Here is a 24,059-nt window from a genome sequence, read left to right as displayed (position 1 = left end):
AAATTTCCTTATTTTTTTCCTATCAAGGCCATAGGATAGGTCAAGTCCACAAAGCACTACATAAGACATCCTGTGAATCTTCCCACCTATAATCTCACATCTTCCACAAGTCTTTCTCCACTATTTTATCCTCCTCTCTCCTCTGGTACTTACTCTGTTCATCACTCATTGAACAAATTAATATCTCAGAGGCCTCTACCCACCTGAGACTTCCCTGCCTGGTCATTATACAGGGTGTTTCTGAATGGACCAGCAATGAGCACTGGACCCAGGAAAAGCCCATTCACCCATGAAGAGTCTTGCATGTGGGGCTTTGAGGATAATGGTTATTTGGCTGAGCCAATGTGACCAGTCCATATCTGGACCACAGAACACCTTAGAGGTTGGCAGGAGTGTGAGAAGAAAATAGAGCAGACAAGAAATGGAGCAGCTGGTCACAAAAACATCAGTGCTCAACCTTACAATAAACCCTCTTCCCCCCAAGGTGGTCCCAATGAGACTCTGTCCTTGGAGGCACCTGGGGGGCCTCTTTGACTCAGCACCTTGCCATTCCATAGCCTCTTTCCTGTTTTCTGTCACCATTGTGTCATTTAACTTTTATGCTATTATTCATCTCACTGCAGCAATAGTGTTTGAAGACAGAGGTCACATGCTCAGCTTCCTGTGTTGATCACAGCACGACACGCCCTCAACACATATTAGATGAAGGATAGAGGGAGGGATGCATGGATGGATGAATGGACGGATGGATGGACAGACGGACAAACTAATTCCTGAAGACTCTATAGTGAAATCAAAAAGTGGGAACTGAGACTAAAACCTAACTCTTTAAAACTCACAACATGCTTCCTAAATCCTCAAAACCCATTATTCTCCATATGCTCCAAACTTCTCCCAAATCCCAGACGTGGGAGGCTCCCTGCCTCTACACGAATCCTTCTCTCTCCCACGTCTCACAGGCATCTACTCTTTCCTCTTTCCCTACGAGCTCAGCTATCTGCTCCCCCAGTGTCCATCCCCCCGCTTTAGGCTTTCATAGCTCCTGGACATGCCTCCACACGCTCTCACTTCCCATGTCTCCCCTGCTGTGGCACAGCCTCTCCACAAGCCCAGCATGCTCTTCATCTTTATGCAGATGCTCAAAAACACAGGTGCTGACTAAGGTGGGTTAGCTCTGTTTTAGGCATGTGGCTCCAGAAAATGTTAACCAAAGGGAAAAAATTTTTTTCATTTTTTTTTATTAAGTACTTGGTACTTCTATCTCACCTCAGGTCTAATGCTAATGAATGATTATTCATTCTAACACAGTTGGTCTCAATGGAGCAGGGAGAAGGTATTTTCCCCCAGGAGACATTTGGCAAAGTCAGGAGACATTTGGCAAAGTCTGGAGACAGCTCTGGTTGTCAAGACTTGGAGAGAAGGGAGAGCCACTACAGGTACCTGGTGAGTAGAGGCCAGCGATCCTGTTAACTGTCTTCCCATGCACAGGCACCCACAACAAAGAATTTTTGTCCAAAATGCCGATAGCAAGAAGCCTTGTTCTAATAGAATTATTTTTAAAGCTCTCAATCACAAATTTATCTTAATAAATTCCAATGGGAAAATATTCAACAAATCTTCAAACATCACACAGTGAGCCCCAGAACAGTAGAGGTGGAGCCATGGAGGGGGTTTGAATGCCCCTGCCTGCCCCCCTGCCTGCCAATCTCAGAGCCACAAGAGTCAGCAGCAAATAAAGGAGGGAGAGCTGGGGAGAAAGGAAGAGTGGGGAACAGAAGATCAATGTGGCTGTTTAAACTCATTGTGTTTTTTAAAACAAAGATAAAAGTAGGAGTTATTATTCTGAGAAAAAAAATGCCGAATAGCAGTTATGTATTCATTACTTAATTTTAAAATACTCGATGTATGAAATAAATAAACATCATTTAGTCAGTTTTATACTAAAATGTGAAATGTTTTAATCTCAAAAAATGACATTGTAGAAAAAGGCAACAATGATTAAAACTCTAATGTGTGATATAAGCTGGGCTAATGCACTGAAAAACACAGTAAGTTAAAAATAAACCACTTAAATTGCCTAGGTGTTCAGACTGATGTTTTTCTGTTCTTTGAGTAAATAACTTGGGATATATTTCCCCACCTGATCTATTTAAATCATTTTAACATTCCCCTTAAAGATATATTTATACTCACATTCACTTGAACTTGAATGGACCAGTCACCAAGTATTGGATGGGAAGATAATTGAAAAGTTTTGGAAACAACTCCAAGATCACTTTTTTCTGACAACCACTGTTGAATCAGATTTGACTTGGGGTCCTACAATGGAAACCACACGTTAACTGTATAAAACTGCCTGTGTACATTGCATCCTATCCAGTTATAAATGGTCCCATCATCACTCCCAGGCACACCCAAAATACAGCATAGAGATGTTTTTAATGTCAGCTCTAAAATAAATACAGAAATTTTATATATATATATATATATATATATATATATATATATATATATATATAGTCAGCTCTATACTACTAAAGAAGACAAACCAAAATTTCTTCTTTGCTCATATTTTCTGGAGACTATTTTGACTCTGCTGCATCATTTAGTTCCTGGCACCACATCTCCTCCCACATGAGACACTACAGCACGCACATTACCAAACGTGTGTTGTTGCTGTTGCTGCTGTTATTAAAAGGCAATTCCACTATAGAGAGGACAGGCTCCACGTATTAAAGGCCCACAATGCATCAGGCACTCTGCCTCATCATTATAATTCACACACTATTCAATCATTAAAACTTTCCTTCCAGGTAGGGTTATCCAACAGTACAGTTGAGAAAACTGATGCCTGGAGATGTTAGGTAACCACTCGACTGTAAGCAGTCAGCATGGTACCATGTTACAGCACCAACACACAGTGGAAGTTAGGATTCAAACCCATGTGTCTTTAATTCAAGAAAAGTGTCTCACAGAGATGTTTAGCCAAGGGGGTGCATGAAAAACACCTGTGTCTTCCTATACTCCCCCAGACAATAATCCTTTCATGCAGCATCCATCCTGCCCAAACCAGCAGTCATCCCAGAGTCTTCTCCCATCCTCAGCCCTATCATCTCTGTCTCTGCACTATCCCCCTAGTTTCTCTGCTTCCCACCCTCCCATATAGCCACCAGGTCCTGTTTTCTAACTATTGCAAGTAATCTCCCTCCTCCAGTCTTGTCCCTCCAATACAACTTCCCTGCTACTAACAGTGCTATCCTGAAACATAAATTTGGGACTGAGGCAAAGTACTTGAAATGGTTGGTACAATTCCTGGTATACAAGTAACAAGCAGTGAATAAACATTGGCTATGATAATTCTACTAGAGCACTGGAAATTACAGCTTTTGTTTACCTACAAAATGAGGTCTATACTCCTTTGCAGAGTTTACAAGCCTTGGTAAGCTGACCTCTTTTACATTTCTAGACTCATCTTCCCCCAAACATACATATTTCTTTGACTTTTACCCCCAAAACCCACGCACCTAGACCTCTACAATTGCTGCATGGAACACCCTCCCCGCCTTGTCCACCTGGTGAAATGAGCTGGTGTCCTGCCTCTATATATGCCTCCAACAGGCAGAAATGACACCCTCCTCGAGAGCCCCTAGGACATCTGAAGTTCATCCCTCTTGAATACATATTACTGTTTAAAGTATTCACTAGTTATCTGGGAGGGGGGCTTGGTGTCTTGTTTATTTATTTGTTCCCAAGTAGACTGTGAACTTCTGAGAGCAGGGACCAAACATTTTCCTTATTATTATTATTTATCCTTTGACTAGAAGTACTTGGGTTGGTCCAGTTATTAGAAGCCAGAAGAAATCTCTCTCCCCAAGTAGAGGAGAATGTGAAAGTCAGGAGTAAGCATGATGCTGAGAATAGAGTAGCCAGAAACTAACTGTTAAAACCAAAGACCAAAAGCAATCCAAGAATAAGCAGGTCTCCATCCATGGCAGGCTCCTGAGACAGGCGCTGTGATCGGCAGTGTGCTCTGCTGCACCTGCCACAGCGTGACACACGGGGGGGGCCTACGGGGTTTAGAGGCTTGAAAACAGAGGAAGAAACACACACAGCTAATAAATATATGCTAACAATTAAAAGAATACAAGTGAAAACAATGAAATATCATTTTTCTTCTGTCAGACTGACAAAGATAAAATAATCATAACAATATCTCCCAGTGTTACTGAAAGTGTAGGAAAAGGAGTGTTCGTCCTATGCTGATGTATTTATATTTTGGTGAGGGTGCACATTTTTCCCAAGTGGTCGCATAGCCCTACGAACAAAAGAAGTCCAAACTGAAGTCTTTGAGACTTTACACCTGGACAGTCTGGAGTGTTGGGAGTGAATGAAATAATCCCTGTCGTTTCCCAAGGTTGTCTTGAACATAGGCCTAACTGTCACCAACAGGAAGAGAGCGAATGTAGAAACACCAGAAGTCTTTACACAGCATGTCAGGATTTGAACAGGCCATGCATGGTGACATCACAGCAGAACCCACCATCTGCACGTGCTCACCACCTGGCGGGATACACATGGGACAGCCACATAAAATGTGCACAGTGCCCCTGTCACATCCAGAACAGCTGCACGAGGAGATGCTGGACAAGCAGCCCCTCGTGCCCTCGTGCCAGAGTTACCTCTGGCTAGCTCTGGATCACCGTCAGCTGCTTCAGTACAGCAAAATGCCTGCTGCCTGTGCCCGTCTATCTTGAGCAGTGAACACCGTGGTTGAAAAATGTGTCTGCAAGGAGTGTTTCTGCCACTCCTTGGAGTCCTGGATTATGCACACAGTGTCTGTCCAGCATGTAGAATTAGAGAAGTTGAGTCACTTAAACAAGGTGGCACCCTCACCTGGCCAGGGATGAGATTCTGGTTTAACAGCTGCATCCAGGCCAGAATGTCAGAACACAATCAATCAGGGTACATGCCCCTGCCGACACCTGTTCACACCTAAGGTCCTTCACCCGTATCAGCAGTAACAACCTCTTCAAGAACAGAGGTCAAAGTGGAAACCATCTGTGCCAGTGCCCATCACAGTGTTGGGGGCACTTATTTCCATGATGTTAGGCCCGATTGGCTGGAAGAGGCCAAAACTAGGGCAGAATTGAACATGGTTTTCCCGCTGCTGAAAGACCTCTGAAGCCCCTTTCCTTCCTGAGAAGATCAGTTATTGGGGCAGGAAAAATGAGTAAGATCCAATGGTGAAAGGAAGAGAGGGAGGAAGAGAGAGGAAGAGAGGGAGGAAAAAAGAAAGAAGGGAAGGAAGGAAAGGAAGGAGGGAGGAAAACCACTTAACTCCCCTGAATATGCTGTGGCATTCAATATAGCTACATCCTATGTGGGCTGGGCAAGATGGGCCCCCAAAAGTCAACCTCAGAGCCATCCAATGCACTTCCCCATGTTAGCCTGCAGATGGTGCTGTAGGGCAATATAACTGTCCAAGTCAAGGTGCTCTTGTTAAATTAAGTCCCACTTTTTTCTGGAGAGTTTTCCCAAGAAAACAACAATTCCACATTGAAAGACGTAGAAAACATTACCACCTGGTGAAGCCTGGCCCAAATGACTGTTTTCAGATGGAAGAGTACAGCAGTGTGGGCATTCGCATCAGTGCTGTGACCTGGCCTCTGCAGGTTACAGGAAGGAAGCAATAGACATGAGTTCATATCCCAGCCTCACTGCCTGGATGCAGACAGCAGAATATGGCTGCCCCCAGTCACTGTTCCTAAATACTCTGCATGCAGGTGAAATTTTAGTCTAAATTCCATTCTCCTGGCCAAGAGGGCCACAAGTGGGCCAAGCCAGTATCATTCCTCACAACCAGAGGTAGCAAGAGGAAGGTCTCTCTGTGTGTTTCTGGGAAAGCTGGCTGTGGCAGGCTAAGTTCAAAACTGTAGAGAAGAGTGCAAAGAATCCACAAGTCAAAGGTTTAAAGGCAGGTGCTAGAGCAGAACAGAGAGGCGCAATCATAACAATGCATAGAGCAGCTGTCCAGAATCAGCAGGGTTGGTTCTGGGTTAGTGCCACAAACAGGCATTTTATTCAAGGCTGACTTCTATTGATCTAAGGTAGAAGGAGCCAAAGTGGATACAAACAGCCAAAGATAAACAGACATTCCCTTCTAAATCCTCCATTTTGCCCATAGTTTCTGGCATGTAGTAAATTCTCAGAATATTGGATAAATGATAAAGGGTGGTATGAATGGAGTCCATAAGGCCCTGCTCAGAGAGTTACATGAATGTAGAAATGCTCTTCTCTGTGTCAACCTGCTTTAGAGACTCCAGCATCTAGCAGAGGCAGAATTCACAGAGCTGCCACCCCTGCAGTAATCCTAGTTGACTTCAATAAATACGCATTGAGCTCCATGACAACCAATGTGGGATTTGCTACAATACACCATGGCTTAAAATTACATGTGCCCATGTTTGTTTGCTAGATGTTTGTTTGTTTGTTTGTTTGTTTAATAACAAAGAAACTAAAAACAGGAAGATGCTGAATGAAAAGCCTGAATTTAGCTCCCCTTCTGTTATTCATCAGAACACTGATGGTAGACGATGTCCCAGACTAAGGGGTCCCTGGAGCCAGGACTTTGAGTTTTAAAATCAAGAGAGTCCCAGACAAACTGGGATGAGTTGGTTGCCTTGTTTCCAGGTTATGCTTTAATGTCTAGCATTCTCCTCAGCTTAAATGTGGAAACCACTTCCAGCTGGATCTCGATTGCCTTCAACGTGGTTCTCACAGGAAAGCACTCAGTCTGCTGACCACACTGCCTCCAGATCACCAGGGTATTTAAGCAGCAGAGGCCAAATGACTCCCCAAGGAGCTTCCTATAATAATAATGGCCAGTGTTCAGGGAGCATGTACTGTGGTGCCAGGCACAGTTCTAAATGCTTTACTTGCATTATCTCACTGAATCCTCCCAAGAAGTTTCTGAGATATTATTACACATTTTACAGATAAGGAAACTGAGGCTCAGAGAGGTTAATTAATTTCTTCAAGGTACCACAGCTAAATCTATTCTTAGAGCAGACAGTGATTCTTTTAAGATGTTACATCAGATCACATCATGCCTCTTCTCAGCATTCTCTAGTGAAGTCTCATTTCAATCGGAATAAAACCCAAAGGCCAACAAGACCCTGTATGACCCCTCCTCCAACCTGCCTACCTATATCTCCTAAAAGCTGTCCCCTCACTCCCTGGGGTCCAGCACACTGTCAGCCTGTGCTTGTCCCAACGCTCCTAACAGTGCCTTTGTGTGCGCTGTTCCCTCTGTGTTTATGAGCTCATTCTTTTATTTCCTTTAGGTCTCTGCTCAAACAGGATTTCCCTAATAACCCTACAGGAAATGGCAACCTCTTCTCTGCCTCTCTGTCTCACACACATACACACACAAAAATGTATACATATCTTTCCATCTATATGTATGTGTGGGTGTTTATTTATTGTTTGTCTCCCCACTCCTCACTGAAATAGAAGCTCGATGTAAACAGGGACCTAATCTGTTGTGTTCACTACCCTAACCCAGAACCTGGAACAGAAGTTCAATAAATGGTTCACAAATGAATAAATCGATATGAAGAATTCAGGACTGGAACCCAAGCAAGCTGATTTTAGAGCCTGGACTCTTTTCCTTCCTTCTTTCCTTTCCTTTCCTTTCCCTTTCCCTTTCTTCCTTTCTTCCTTTCTTCCTTTCTTTCTGAACCTAAATTCTTAACTCAAAGCTCTACCTTTCAAAGTTGGGAGAAAAACTGTCCACAATGAATTCTAAGATAATGTGCAAAACTTAAAAGAGAGCTTCAGTAAGATGGCTTAAACTCCTTGCTTCATTTCTGTCCAGCACTTACCTTAATTAGAATGTTTAAGGAGGTTTTGTAAGGTTTAAAATCTGAGAAGAGTGTAACAATACGAAACTTCACTTCTTCCTTTGGCTTGTATAGGGGTTTGTCTGTTTGAATGAAGACAGTTATACTCTTGGTTTCAAATGATAAGCGTGTACTGTTAGAGAATAAAATCTCATCCTCTGCACGTCCAATTACATGTAGCTCATAAATCTCATTTGCACTGTTCAGAGGTAGCTAGGAAAAAAAGAGATCAGACATATCAAAGTCTCATTATTTCACCTCAAAAATGTTCTTAATTATAAGGAGAATAGAACATGTAAACACATAGCATAATTAAAAGTAATTGCAATGTTGAAAATTTGCTCCTCCTAGGCCCCGAAGTGAAACAATTTGCTCTCCTTTTTTTAACATCCTGCAGTTTGCTCCCCAATTAAATCACAGGGTTTCTGGAATGTGAGACACACCTCCCACAGCTCGCTCTCAGCTGCAGTCACTTGTCATTTCCTATTCCAAGTGCAAAGTCTTCCTTATTAACAGTCATTGTGGGTCAGAATGTCTAACATCCTTCAGTGTTCTTTCCATGCCACACCTATCAGAGGCAGGCAGTGGACAAATGGCACATTTGCACAAGATCTGGGTTTTGCTCTATGCTCTCAAGCTCGTTCTACAATGTGCTCTCTTCCTGCACCTCGTGCGGTATATGTCACCATCCTGGGGTGCTACTTTCACTATTTCTATTAAGAGAAATCCCACCTACCAGCATTAACAGAACAGAAGCCATACTCCACAGTCTGAATGCGCTGTGTCATTTTACTTCACAATAATCCTTCTAATACAATTTTACAAACAAGGAAACTGAGGCTCGGAGGAGTTAAGAAAGTCGTTCCAGGTCAGCAGCTGAGATTCAAACCCAAGAGGAGCTATGCTACTCTTAAGATCCTTCACGTGGTGGTCTTAAAATATGTCCAGAAATTCTTTGATTCTCCTCCCTTGAAAAGATAGAGCCTAATTCCCCAGATTTAGTGGCTTCTCTAGAACAGAATGAGTCTGCATCATAAAAAGCATAGTTTCTGCCTGGTTCTCTCCTCCTCTGATTCCTCGCTCTGGAAGTAGTCAGACGCTATATGCTGAGGACACTCAACAAGCCTGTAGAGAAGCCCACATGGGGTCGAGCTGAGACCTCCTGCCAAGCCCCACTACCAACTTGCCAGGTGTGTGAACTACCTTACAGAAGATCCAGCATTAGTGAAGCCATCAGATGACTGCCGCTCTGGTTGACATCTAAATTGCATCCTCATAAGACCCCAAATCAGAACTGCCCAATTCTGTGGTCCCCAAATTCCTGACCCACAGAAACTATGAGTAATAAAAGTTTATTGTTGTATTAACCCAAACTTTTGGGATAATAAGTTACACAATAATAGATAACTAGCACACCCGACTTGTAGTTCATTTGCAGATTAATAAACTGAGGTTCTGAAACTACATTCTGACTCCCTTTGGCAAATAGGTTTTATCCACAGAAAGCTCAGAGGAGATTTTCCAGTAATAGCAGCTACCATAAAGCTAGGATTATGTTGGTAAGAATAAGAAGGAAATGTAACAAACCACCAATAAAATGGTCAGCAGGAAATACTTAGGGAGAAAAGTACAGATGTCTGCAATGTACTTGGAAATGCATTTAAAAAATAAGAGGGGCCCTGGCCAGGGAGCTCAGTTGGTAGAGCATTGTCCCAATGCACTCAGATGGAGGGTTTGAAGTCCGGTCAGGGCACGTGCAAGAAACCACCAATGAATGCATCAATAAGTGGGGCAACAAATCGATATTTCTCCCTGAGAGGTTAGTTGTCTTATGGAAGCTGAGAAAACGTGATAGTATTTCTCTTATTTTACTTCATTAATAACAGCAGTTACTAAAAGCAAATATGAAAATTTCAAATAATTTTCAAAATAAAATTGAGAAATTTAAGATGATAGTTACTATTAAAAATAATACTAGTAATTTTACTTAACATAAACATTAAAAACATTTCTAATTGTAAAAGTCACTCCTTTAAGTTATATTTATTTACAAATAAATGAAATTTTTCTAACACATTTCTACAAAAAATAATCTTTGTATTAAGCAGCAATTATGTTTTTATTTACTCTTTATTAAAGGCTCATTGTAGTGTATCAAAAGTAGAAACAATGAGTAACCAGATGTTAATAATACATTTGTTTTAAATAATTCAAATATTCATATATTATAACAAAAAAATTCATGAAGGTCTTAAAAAAATTTAAAGTACTACATTTAACCCTGGCCAGTGTGGCTCAATGGATGGAGCACCAGCCTAGGAACTGAAAGGTCACTGGTTCAATTCCCAGTCAGGGCACATGCTTGGGTTTTAGGCCAGGTCCCAGATGGGGGTGTGCCATCTGAGGCAACCGATTGACGTTTCTCTCTCTCTCTCTTTCTTCCCTCCCTTCTCTCCCCAAAAATAAATAAATAAAATCTTTTAAAAATGAAGTAAAATACTACATGTATAAATATCAGAATGCAAGTATGCTTTGAAAGTTGGGTCTATTTTAACTGAAAACTTATAAAAATACAGAAACTTCTATTTTTGCCAGTGTTCTCAAATTTCCCCAGACACTTTATGACTAAGTCTTTAAAACTGCTTTACTAAAAAGGGACAAGTCCTAAATATAATCTCTAGTAAAGATTTCAATAAATAATTGCTATGGCTACATATAAGAGAAATAGCATAATATTAAAGACACATATAGGATGTCGGGAGACACATATAGGAGTTAGTATTTCATATTGTTAAGACTTAAAAGAATAATAGTGGCCAAATTTCCAGCTAATGATAGTTTAGACAAGTACACTTTATTCTAGCATTATTGGAATAAGCCCAAATGCCCTTATTCCACCTATATGCCTTCTCTTTTCAGCCTTTCTGCACTTCTGGCCCATGCAACTGCCTGGGGTTTCTTTGAGGAAACCAGATAGTTATTGTGCTTTAAGCTATGATTTCTGAACTTACATCCCACCCTTTTCTGCTATAGAACAATTATATTACATAAAATTTATTTCAATCTTCTCATTTGAATGCTCCTTCAACAGTGTTATATACACAAGCACTGGTGGCCAGCATCTAATGTTATAGGTTACATCAATGCAATCTAATGTTTTATTGTCACCAAGATAGGCTCCCACCACCACTTTTGCCTGCTGTGCCCTTCCCCTACCCACCCTCACTTTATTTAATAATAGAAAAGCAGAATATTTCTTAGTAAGGAAAACACAAACACAATAACTAAGAAACTTAACAGCTATGGAGAATATAAGTAACTTTTATAAGGTGTTGTTTGGGAGCACTAGATTCTCTAGGAACCCCTCAAAATAAATGTGGTTTCTGAATGTGCTTGACCAGTAACCTTCAAGAGGCAATGGAGGAACCCAGCTCATCAAGTAATGCTGACCCCACATATGGAATGTGTCAGGGACAAAGTCATTAGGCATTTATTCTCAGAAAAGTACACCAAATTGTACCCCTTGTTGGATGCTGTGGTCTACTCTATTGTACATTAAACCATGAGAAGCTCCAAAATGAAGCATAGTAATAAAAGTACAAACTTGCAAATCAAAGCTATGGGAACTAGGGTTAGTTCACAAACAATATTTAATAATCACATTCTATTATTCAATACTCTCTCAACAAAGTAATAACCCCTTGGCACTTCTGTATCAAATTTCACAGCATTCTGACATCTCATTTCGCCTCCAGGTAGCCATCATGAAATAGGGACAGTGTCTTATCCCCTTTTCCAAGGCTGGGACTAGGGTGAGGTGAGTGAGACACTCACCTCAAGTACAAAATTTAAGGGGGTTCCAAAAAACTCAGTAATCAAACTAAATAATGTTATTTTAAGTAATTTAAAATATCAAAAATAATGCAAATAATTAAATCATGAAAAGAAAATTAAAATTTTAAACAAAGACAGGATCAGTATTACTGCTGCTTCCTTTTGTCTCAGGCTCCAACATGGTTCAGCATGACTTTGCCCTTTTCCAGCACAAGGAAACTACCATATTTTGTGTGTATAATGTGCACTATTTTTGCCCAAATTTTTGAGGGAAAAATAAGGATGTACATTATACATGGGTAGTACCTGAAATACCTTGTATCTGTTCTTGTGTTTTGTAATTATTTGTTCCATAAAATTTCTTGTACCATAACATGTTCAAAAATAAATGCTGAAATTCATTTATAATACAAAAAAAAGTATCTAAATATAAATAAATAAATAATTGAATTAAAAAATTAAAATGAAAGATTTTTTCCCTAAAAGTTTGGGCCAAAAATGTGGGTACACATTATACACAGCAAGGATGGAATGCTAATAACACACCCAGGACTGTAGGGTCCACTACGGCAGAAGCAAGATAAAACCAGCCCAGGTTCCTTATTAGTCTAGGCCAGTTTCCCTCAGTTAAGTTCTCTATTTTATAAGAGGAAAATCTCTGCTATTAGTTTAAAGGAATATTATTCTCAAATAGTCTGAAGTTGGAATGAAACTCAAGCCAAACTCACAAAAAATTTAAATTGATAGTAAAACCACTAAAATATTAATGTATTTAATTCACTGATGCAATGTATATTTCAAAAACCTAATTTTTAATGGATACTTACTGATGGAAGAATAAGTGTCTTGAAAGAGCCTAAAAGGAAAAGGAAAGGAAAAAAGAGTCATAATTTGAATCAGATGATACAACACTGAACTCGCAAGACTCCCCTGATACTCTTGAATATGGAGGGAATTGTAAACTAAAGGAATCATAAACTTATTTGGTTAAACCAAAACAATTTTATTAATGCACAGAACACCTGAAAGATCATTACATATTCTTGTGCCAAAGAATTAAGGAAAACTGAATGAGACTTAAAGGGCTATCAGTGGGTGAACACCCCAAAAATTTGTAAGTTCTACTTCTCTTTTTCCATTATCATTTTTGTTGTCATGGTCGCTGCTGTTCTTGTTGCTGTTTTAAGGTTATACACATCTGAGCAATACTTCAAACAGTGCACAGAAGGAATCTGAGGTTCATTACTTATGTTCTCATACCCTCAAGACAACAGAAGAAATGGAAGGCATTAGTCATGTCAGTGGTGAGCTGGGACTCATAACTGACTCATTAGTATTAGAGTGATGCAGACTTCTTTTTTCATGTAAAGTTTCTAAACATAGGACTGCTAATTCAACTCATGCTAGTTTCTCATCAGATCCATTTATTTCAAGAAAAAAAAGTGCTTCATGTTAAAAATAAAAGAGCACGTATCCACGGTTCCTATTTAAGTGACATGAATTCAGAGATGGTACGGACCCTCAGCTCCTTCGTTCATTTAAGAAGTATTTATCCAGGGTACCACAGTGAACAAGACAAACACAGTCCCCATCCTGGAGGCCACATGTCTATCCCACAAGTACAGGCAGCCCAGTGCAGAGCAAGGGTTGAGCAAGTAGGCTCTGGAATCATACCACACCACCTTTATCCTGAATCAGCTCCATACTACCCCGGTCCTTGACCATGTTACCTGATTCTCCAGAGTCAGGTTTTTCATCCTTAAATTGAAGGTGCTAACAATCATACCAATCTCACAAGGCAGTTGTAAGGAATAAGTACGTAGAAGCTTGTAAAGTATATAGAAAAATGCCTGGCCCATAGGAAACACTTGATAAGTGTAAGCCATTATAGCTTGAAAAGTTTGCGCACTGGGAATGTTAGTGTGCCTCTATACAAGTGATCTTCAAATGTTTGTGATGGAGTGTCCAATCAGTAAAATATCTAGTATTGTATACATTACCAATGTCAACTTAGATTTATAAAGATATACATGCACTTTCTCAAACAAAATATTAAATATTATAAAAGCTTCATTTCTTAGTTTTGCTCAGAATTATAGAATAAAAATTAGTAACTGTTCTACCTACATCCTTATAAATGGGCTTATGCACTCGCAGGTGTGTGCACACCCACTCTGGAGACCACTGCCCCAAAGGGCCTCAATGAAACACAAATACATTTTCAGGAAGAGATAAGTGATTCAGCAATATCACTTACCCCACTTAGCACATATCCATTTATCCAATAACTGCCACTATAGAAAGCAAAGAGCGGGAGCCTTAAGTAACAGGTCATTGGACAAAAAATGTGTTTGAAAAGGTGAAGGAGGACAATTACACATGGGCTGCAACTGAGGTAGGGGAGGGAGCACAAAGGAGAGGTCAAGGGGAAATTCCTAGAGAAAATGATGCCTGAGTCTTGGGTTGTAGGATAAAGAGAAATCAGCCAGGTAAGGAAGGAGAGGAAGAGTTTCCAGGCAGAATAGCAGGAAATGCAAAGGAGCAGAAGTCAACATGAGTCTACCAAAGTGAAGATTCAGGTGAGACAAGGTCAGAGGTAGGAAGAGGGCAGTGGGGATGAGCGGCCTTTCAGACATGGTGAGCCCTCTCCAGGACCGTTACACTGGTTACACTGCTATCCTAGCACCAAGACAGGGCATTTTTGCTGGATCTTTTTTTTCTTCAGCAAAATATTTATATGAGATGGCTTTAATTGGCACAAGACTTAACTTCAAAATTTTATAATCATGCTTTGGAAATATTTCAACTTAAAGGAAGAAACTTCTACTCATTCGTTCTTTTTTTTTCAGTAAACAAATTTTTTTATTCATTTTAATTATGTTTTCAGCTGCTTCTGTCTTTGGGAGCCTTTTAAAAAGAAAACCAAATTAGGCCCACTTCAATGTCCACTAATTTCTTTTTATGAAATTTGTATGATGCTGGCAGTTCATATCTCAGCTCTACAATAATGTCGATCTTGACTTTCCATTCTGCAGCTTTCTTTTGAATGTGTTCTCTAGTTAAACATTTGTGTAAAGACTATATTGCTGTTCTTGCCATTCCCAAAGCAGTCTTCAGAAATGCCTTATCTGTCCCTTTATTATTTTTGATCCCAGAGGGAGGATTCATAATTACCGTAAAAAACTACTTGGCCATCCTGTTCGATAATGAACACACATCACATTGAGCCATGTCAACATTTGTTAACTCAAACTCTCCCACACCCCCATTACATATTTCCAATGCATCTTCATCTATGTCAAATCCAACACACAACCTGCGATGTGAGGCCTGGTGGAATACTGTTCTAGAAGTGGAGTGGGTGTTCTGAATCCATCCACTTGTTCCAGGAGACTCTCCAGTTCCTTAAGCCTTAATTTCTTCATTTTTAAAAAACTGTGCATTCTCAGGGTTTACAGGCAGTGGATCTACAAAGAAACCTGTTTAACTTGAAATTCCCATACCCCCAAGCCCCCGCCCATTTTTCAGCACCACTGACCAGGGGGTCAGGCAGGGGAGGAAGAACCAGGGAACACTGCGGTCCAGGCCATTTCTTCTCTTCTCCTCACGCTAATGGCAGAGGGAGTCTTCTGCCAGCCTCTGGCCACCCTGCCTCCAGGGTATTCGTCCCCCCTCCGATCAGGATTCTTGGAGATCAACCAAGGCTCTAACCTGGATTTCACACACAGCGTCAGGATATTTCAAAAAGCTGCTTGCACAGCCACGGCAGAAGCCTAGTTCTTATTTTTAATGATAAACTGAGTTGACCAAAAAGTCCCTTTAGTTTTTTCTGTAAATCAAAAGACAAATTTTTTCACTTTCACCAAAAACTTTATTGATTTGGATATTTTGAGTATGTTGTCTATCTCCCACGTGGTATAACACTGATTGTTCTCAATTAATGTCTCGATTCAATCTCCATCCACTTCAACTGGTCCACCCAACCCTGAAGCATTGTCCAGCGATAAATCTCCACACTTGCTGCACAAAAGATCGTAAATCACTTTTGATACATTCCATCACTCAAAGAACCTTCTCCATACACTGTACAAATCTTTCTAGTTGCATTTTTACCTTTCTTGAAATAATAGAGCACAATATGCCAAAAATGTTGTCTTTTTTTCCATCTTCAATATTAAAATGACTATACAAAATTCACCAATTGTGATAAGTTCTTTTAAATGCACACTGATACAACAGCTGTCACAATACAATCTAACAAAAATGTTTTGAATGCAGTTAAGGACAAGTAAGTGCTACTAGAGCCATCTTATAGAAAAAAAAACAAACGAACTTTTTGGCCAACCCAATAGACATAATCCATACTGAACTGAAGTGAAACTGAGAAGCCCTATGATATTGCAGGAACTAAACTTGCTGAAACATTCAAAAGAACCACAGACAACTTACTTGACAAGTTCTGTCTTATAAAAATATTTATCAAAAAGAGATATGGTACTCTGCAGGCAAAGAGACAGACCATGTGAAATATGTGGGCTGAAACACTGAAACATTTCTATATGGAAATAATTTGAGAATATCTGCCACAGAGCAGAATTTGTTCTGATCTTACCAGGTGCCTCAGCACATGTAGAGAGAGTGTTTTCTCAATTAAAAATATTATGGCCACTAAAAATATTATGGCCATTAATCCCATAATGAACAACTGGGATTTGAAATTAAAAACAAGAAAATGAAATACTTAGGTATAAATCTAACAAAATATGTACAAGATCTAAATGAGGAAAACTATAAAACTCTGATAAACAAAATCAATTAAGACCTAAATAAATGAAAATGTATTCCAGTTTCACAGATAGGAAAACTCAATATTATCAAGTTGTCAGTTCTTCCCAACTTTAACTATACATTCAATACGATCACAATCAAAATCCTACCAAGTTAATTTATGGACATTGACAAACTATTCTAAAGTTTCTGTGGAGAGACAAAAGACCTAGCACAACCAATTCAACAGTGAAGGAAAAAATCAAAGTTGGAAGAATGACACTATCTAATCTGAAGACTTATTAGAGCTACCATAATAAAGAGAGTGTCGTATTAGGGAAAAAATAGACAAATAGATCAATGGAGGAGAATAGAAAGCCCAGGAAGAGACTGCCCTAAATAGAGCCAGTTGATCTTTAACAAAGCAGCAAAGGCAATAAAATGGAGCAGAGAAAGAGTCTCTTCAACAAATGGTACTGGAACAACTGGACATCCACATGCAACAAAAATGAATCTAGACACAGACTTTATACCCTTTACAAAATTTAACTCAAGATGGATCATACACTTAAAGGTAAAAGGCCATTAAAAGAAAAGAAGGAAACTTAAATGCATATTACTAAGTGAAAAAAAAGCCAATCTGAAAAGGCTTTTCAGATAGTATAATTTTCAGACTGTATAATTTCAGCTATTTGAAATTGTGGAAAAGGTACAATAATGAAGACAATAAAAAGATGAACAGGCAGAGCACAGACTTTTAGGGCAGTGAAAATTCCTTGTTTGATATTATAATGATGGATCCATTATTCTATGTTTGTCCAAATCCATAGAATGTACAACACCAAGAGTGAAACCTGAAGTAAACTATGGATTTGGGGTGATTATGATGTTATGATGTGTCAATATAGGTTCATCCTTGCTAAAGAAAAAAAAAACCATTCTGGGTGAGTGATGTTGATAACAGAAGAAGCTATGCATGTGTGGGGGCAGGCCTAATGCAGGAAATCTGTAAAAAATGAAACCATGTACATATATAACTGTATCTACATAGATATATAGTAGGCAACTTGAGCATTCAAACAACTAATGGATTACAACTTACTGAAAGAACAAGAGTCTGTGAGTTTATACTGCTATATAATTAAGTAGATGACTAACTAAGGGAGAAAAAAAAGTTCTTCTTTACCATAGAATTCCAGCTAATAAATGTAAAAGGAGCCAGGAATTAGAAAATGTTACAACCATCATGGTAATAAATGAGTCAGCCGATAATCATCCATCTTGTGTGCACAGACTGGGGGAGTGAGACTCCTGAGAAATAATGAACCACTGTTGTTTTAAGCCACTAAGTTTTGGAGTTGGTTCACTCACAGTAACAGATACCTGGAACACTTATGAATTTTTTCTTTAAAAAAGGTTAGCTAACAAACCTCTAAAGCTGCACAGTCCATTACAGTAGCCTCTAGCCACACGTGACTATCGAGCAGCTGGAATACATTGCATGTGTAAAATACACCCCATTTTCCAAGGCTTAAAACAACAAAAAATACAAAAAAAAATAATAATAATAAAAATAATAATTTAAAAAAACAAAAAAGTGTGTAAAGTAGCTCAATAATTTTTGTAGTCATTACATGTTGAACTGGTAATATTCATAAATTATTGGGTAAAATAAATATATTATTAACATTAATTTCATCTGTTTCTTTTTACTTTTTTAATGTGGTTACTAAAAAGATTACATTACATTGGACAGTGTTGGTCTAGAGGGTGGAAGACTTAGGGTGCTGCTCAGAAGCAATAAAACAACCAACAGCTCTGTGTATAAGACTTTTAATTTTGTGAATAAAACAACAATATAGATACTACTTAGAGTGTTCTACAACCATTACATGTATTGACTGGTTTAATCCTCACCATGATCTTATTAAGTACTATTATCCTTAATTTACAAATGAGAACCCTGTCACAGCAACATTAAGTGACTTGCCCAGGATCACACAGAAAAGAAGGGAGCCCAGATTCTAAGCCCCACGGCCTGGGTCCCACCTCTAGACCATCACTTTGTACTATCTCTCAGGCTGAAAACAGCAGTTGTACTTTCGTTCTTTTATTCTTACCTTTCATTACCATAGAAGTTCCACAGCCTAGAGAGCCTGCTGGTGTGCGTGGATATCCCCACTCTCAGTCACAGAGGCTCCAAATCATCTCAGATTCCTTTCTCCCCTCAACTGTCTGTCAGTCATCACCAGAACCTAAAGTTTCTTCCTCCCCAGTGTTTCTCCCAACCCTTAGAGTTATACTGTAAGCGCCACAGCAGTGAAATTAATTTTAAAATACCTCATGTTATACAACAACTTGTGAAACGGATATGTGAAAACTAGAAGAGCTCCCAACTCATATCAGTTCTTCACACTACACAGTTATGATACATTTTAAGTTAATTTCAAGATCTGAAATACCCCTCTTAAAAGCAAAGTAAAACAATAACCACATCTAAGGCTGAGTTCCAACTCTGAGGTGGTGAGTAAAGTGCAAAAGGTTTTGACGGGGTGCCTTGGGTTGGGCACCTGAAGAAGGGAAGGGAAGGAGACAGGACTAGGGAGAGGGATGGGGAGAGAGACAACTGCAGACTCAAGAGATGTCCACAAGGGGCACTCAGAGGCAGCCATGACCCTTGGAAGTTATCCTGAGTTGGCTGAACCTCCACCCAAGGACGGGTGCCCCTCAGAAAAGGCAACTCCTTTTAGCTGATGTAATCCCCAGGGGGTGCTGGCTCTGAGAGCAGCCCTCCCGGAGGCTAGGGCAATGAGTCGTTCATCCCTCAAGGACTGTGTCTGGGTAGTACAGCAAGGCATACACTGCAATGGAATAAAACAAAAAAACTTAAACTGCAGTGAGCTGAGCCCCAACAAACGTGCTCCCTCAATTACTGAGAGTTACTTATTTTTCATTACTTTAGGGTAAGCTATCGGGTTGGCTCTTTTGTCAGCCTGGTGACTAAGGAAACAATATGCTTCCTTTCTATCGTGGCCTGACACGCTGCCTACCTCCCACCACTGGCAAGTTTACAAAGACTAAAAGAGGGAGGTGGGGGGGGGGGCATAATTTGTTTATCTAAGTGACACAAAGCAAGGACAAAGTAAAAAACAGCTGTGAGTCTACAATCCAATTAAAATAGTTTTTTAGCAATCCAAAAACAGCTACCCAAATTTGAAGTGCAGAAGATCCCACTCATAGAACTTTTTAATGTAGTTTTTGAAGAATTTTTTCTATCTTTTTAAAATTATATTTTATTGATTATGTTATACTGTTATCCCAATTTTCCCCCTTTGCTCCCCTCCACCCAGCACCCCCTACTCCCTCAGGCCATCCCACACCATTGTTCATGTCCATGGTCATGCATATAAGTTCTTTGGCTGTCCAAGAACTTAAAGTACAGTCCATTTCCTAGACTGTACTTTACATCCCCATGGCTATTCTGTAACTACCTGTTTGTACTTCTTAATTGCCTCTCCTCTCCTACCATTGTCCCCCACGCCTCCCTACCATCTGGCAACCATCAAAACCCTCTCTGTATCTGTGATTCTGTCTCTGTTCTTCTTGTTTGCTTAGTTTGTTTTTAGATTCAATTGTTGATAGATATGTATTTATTGCCATATTATTGTTCATAGTTTTGCTCTTCTTTTTCTCAAATAAGTCCCTTAATATTTCATTGAATAATGGTTTGGTGATGATGAGCTCCTTTGGTTTTTTCTTGTCTGGGAAGCTCTTTATCTGCCCTTTGATTCTAAATGATAGCTTTGCTGAGTGGGGCAATCTTGGCTGTAGGGCCCTGCTTTACATGACTTTGAATATTTCTTGCCCATCCCTTCTAGCCTGCAAAGTTTCTTTTGGGAAATCAGCTGACAGTCTTATGTCTTATGGGAACTCCCCTGTAGGTAACTAACTGCTATTCGTTTGCTGCTTTTGAGATTCTCTCTTTATGTTTAAACTTTGGCATTTTAATTATGATGTATCTTGGAGTGGGCCTCTTTGCAACCATCTTGTTTGGGACCTCTGTGCTTCCTGGACTTGTATGTGTATTTCCTTCACCAAATTAGGGAAGTTTTCTTTCACTATCTTTTCCAATAGAATTCCAATTTCTTGCTCTTTCTATTTTCCTTCTGGCATCCCTAGAATACTGGACCTCTTGAAGTTGTCTCAGAGGCTTCTCACACTATCTTCATTTTTATTTTGGACTGTCTTTTCTTCTTGTTGTTCTGGTTAGTTGTTTTTTGCTTCCTTATGTTCCAAATCATTTATTTGATTCTTGGCTTCATCCACTCTACTGTTGTTTCCCTGTAAATTGTTCTTTATTTCAATTAGTGTATCCTTCATTTCTGACTGGACTTTTTATTGCTCTTGAGGTCCTCACTAAGTTCCTTGAGCATCCTTATAACCAGTGTTTTGAACTCCACATCTGATAGATTGCTTATCTCCCTTTTGTTTAGATCTTTTTCTGAAGTTTTGATCTGTCCTTTCATTTGGGCCATGTTTCTTGGTCACCTCATTTTGGCCTCCCTGTGTTTGTTTCTATGTATATAGGTAGAGCTGCTATGATTCCCTGTCTCCATAGCATGGCCTAAAATAGCAGGTATCCTCTAAGGTCCAGTGGTACAGCCTCCCCTGTCATGCAAGCTAGCGCACGTGAGGTGTTCTCTTTGTATGGACTGAGCACACCCTCCTGTTGTAGTTGAACCCTGACTGCTGTTGGCAGGTCATAGGAGGTATTTACCCAAGCCAGTCAGCTGCAAGAACTGACTGTGACCACCAGCTTCTGCCCTCTGTGGAGGATCAGCTATGCAGGTGCAGGACAGTGGTGCTCCACTGTGGTCTGCAGCTGTCCAATGAGTGCTCAGGCTCTAGGGTGTCCCAGGTAGTACAGACCAATGTCATCCCCCACCTGTATTCTCTCCAGGGCCACCCTACATGAGTTTTAAAGCAATCTAAGATGGCTGCTACTTGTGCAGCATTTAGGGATTTCCAAGCAAAGCCAAGCTGTGAATCTAGGCTGGCTGCTGCTAGTGCCACACTTGGGACCACTTAGCAAGAGGTATGGTGTCTGGGGGCCACTGAGGCTGGCTGTTGCTTGTTTGACAGGATGTAGGAAGTTGTGAAGCATGAGCCAAGACCAGTAATTCATACAGAAGAGTAAAGGTTAACAGTTCGGATGGGCCCATAAGTTTGGTGGGAGGGAGCCTCAGAGGATCTCCAGGGTGGGGTAAACAGTATGAGCCAGGTTGATGGAGTCTCAGAGATGGCACTTGCCTGCCTACTTTGTGGCTCTGTGGGGGTAGGGCTCAGCAAAAGGACAGTGGACTCTGCCCACTTTTCTGTCTGTGAGAAATCTGTCCCCCAGCTCCTGCCTTGATGCTAAACACTTCAGTTCCTCCCTGTATGCCACTGGTACCTTTCAAGTGGCTACCCTGGTGCTGGAGCTCAGAGGGAGTGAGTATGAGTAAGTCCATGTTTGGGTTCTTTAAGGAGAACGGCTTGGGACTCCAAAAGTTTCTTCCACTGACTTAATCTCTGCTGGTTTTTGCAGCCAGAAGTTACGGGGACTTATGTTCCTGGCACTGGAACCCTGGGTTGGGGGTCCTGTTGTGGGGCTGGGACTCCTCACTCGAAGATATCCCTCCTGAACTTTTATCCACCACACATGGATATGGGAGCAGTCTGTTCCACATCTCTGCCTCTCCTTTAATGTAGCTCTTACTAGAGTCAAACCTTTGGCAAGTTTTTGTCAAGAAATTGGAATGGGATTGACACATGCCTGAGTCCCACTGCTCTGACACATGAACCATGTCCTTTCACAGACTCAAGAAAGACACAGCCAGAAACAGAAGCTGCCTCCAAAAGCTGATTCTTGCTCAATTCAGAGAGTGACTCAAGGTTGGGTGATCTGATTTAAGGCCCACACACTGGTCTCATGTGTCCTTATTAAAGGTCAACTGTCAGTCCTTGACATTTTTTTTCTACTTTCTTTCCTCTAAATTTACAAATGCAGCCTGAAATCTCCTAGGCACTTATTAAGTTTTATTTGAAAATCCTAACATTCTAGCAAAAATTTATGCCACCAAAACATAAAACTGAGGGTGGTGTAGTAGGAGTGTAGATGAGGAATAGTAATGTCTTTCTCTCCTGTTGCTAGGCTAAGGATGAAATACTCAGTATTTACAAGTTATTGTGAACTTTTTTTCTCTTTTGGCAAGATTCCAGTCAGACATGGGAAATAGTCAGCACTTCATGAAACCCAGCGTGCACTCTTTTAAATCACTGAGCAAAGACATAGTCTGTTATGTAAAGTCCTTCTTGATCTTACTATAGGTAACTTTGTAAAACTCCTATCATTTTTGTGTATAACCAGAGAAAGTCAGTCTTAACACCCTTCAGACGCTTTCTCTCCCCAGCACTGCTAAACCACTCAAAAGAAACCTTGTGTTCAGGCTTCTCACTTGGCACAAGCCTGAGTGCTGGCCTTTTGATTTACAAATAGAGTTGATGCTATTTTTAAATTGTATAAATAGCATACACAAAAACTAACCTTTCCTTAACTTTTTAAACACACTCTGTAACACCATATGCTGCCTCTTCTGACATCTGTGCTCACAAAATAGCTCTGTGGAAGAACATTGAAAGGAAGGAGTACTATGTAACTGGAAATCCACTGGGTCCAGAAATATCCTCTATGGAAAAAAAAATACTTTCTACATAATATATGCCTGACTTAGTATTTACTGCTTAATTATTTCTTGCAGCTCTCTGCTATTCAATAATATACTGTTGTGGGTAAAAAAGAGCCACACACTAAACCTGACAAGTTCAGGGGAGGCTTGCATGGCAGCCTTACAAACTCAGAGTCCTGAAGTAACTACACAGTGATAGGGGAACTCAAGTGTTAAAAAAAATTAGCCTTAGTTGATCGGCTTAAGTGATTAATGCATGTGGAAATCTATTATTCCAGGAACTGGAATACATGACTCCAGGAGATGACAAGGAAGTCAACCTTTGTGCCCCAAGAGGTCTGCGATTGATGGAGATGGTATCCGAACCACTGTGCTCTAGGGAGGGAACACTCCTGATGCAGATGAAGAATTGTTGATCAACAGATAAAGGCGTACTAGGCCAATTGATGCCAGGCTGCAACTCTTACAGAGTTAACCTTTTTCCCAATCCCTTTACCTACCCTTTCTTCTCCTTATAAAAAGGTATACTTGAAATGAGATGTTAAGACAATTTTTGAGGGTACATAACCCTCCATCTTCTCAGATCACTGGTATGTGAATAAAGTTGCCCACAAAGACCCAATCTTTGTTTCTATGTATTGGTTCTGGTAGTGACAGGCAGCATGAATGCAAGCTTTTCTGGCTTCAGTAGAATGGTCTAAAATTAAAATTTCTTAGCTAAAAGCAAACCATGGCAGGTAGTCCTGTCCTAGGTGAGTATCTTCCTTGATGTTCTTTACCTTAACTGAGCCTGTCAATTGTGTTTTTGCATCTAAAATAGCATGCCTTT

The 24,059-nt window shown here is 40.2% G+C and overlaps 1 protein-coding gene and 1 pseudogene across 1 annotated transcript in view; both read right to left on the bottom strand.

The window, feature by feature from the left end:
• The window catches only part of CD109 (CD109 molecule), a 122,356-nt gene that overhangs the window by 85,031 nt on the left and 13,266 nt on the right, over nt 1–24,059 (bottom strand). Inside the window, exons 3-5 of the mRNA XM_045843407.1 lie at nt 12,563–12,591; nt 7,884–8,114; nt 2,194–2,319 (exon numbers count right to left, since the gene is read on the bottom strand). Coding sequence (XP_045699363.1) covers nt 2,194–2,319; nt 7,884–8,114; nt 12,563–12,591 — 386 coding nt within the window. The remainder of the gene's footprint in view (nt 1–2,193; nt 2,320–7,883; nt 8,115–12,562; nt 12,592–24,059) is intronic.
• LOC123821716 lies at nt 14,646–15,160 on the bottom strand (annotated as a pseudogene).

This window comes from Phyllostomus hastatus, unplaced genomic scaffold (genome assembly GCF_019186645.2).
Source record: "Phyllostomus hastatus isolate PE091 unplaced genomic scaffold, TTU_PhHast_1.1 phas_contig_40, whole genome shotgun sequence".
NCBI lineage: Eukaryota > Metazoa > Chordata > Mammalia > Chiroptera > Phyllostomidae > Phyllostomus > Phyllostomus hastatus.
Note: the sequence above shows the minus strand (reverse complement) of the source record. Positions and strands in the feature narration are given on the sequence as shown.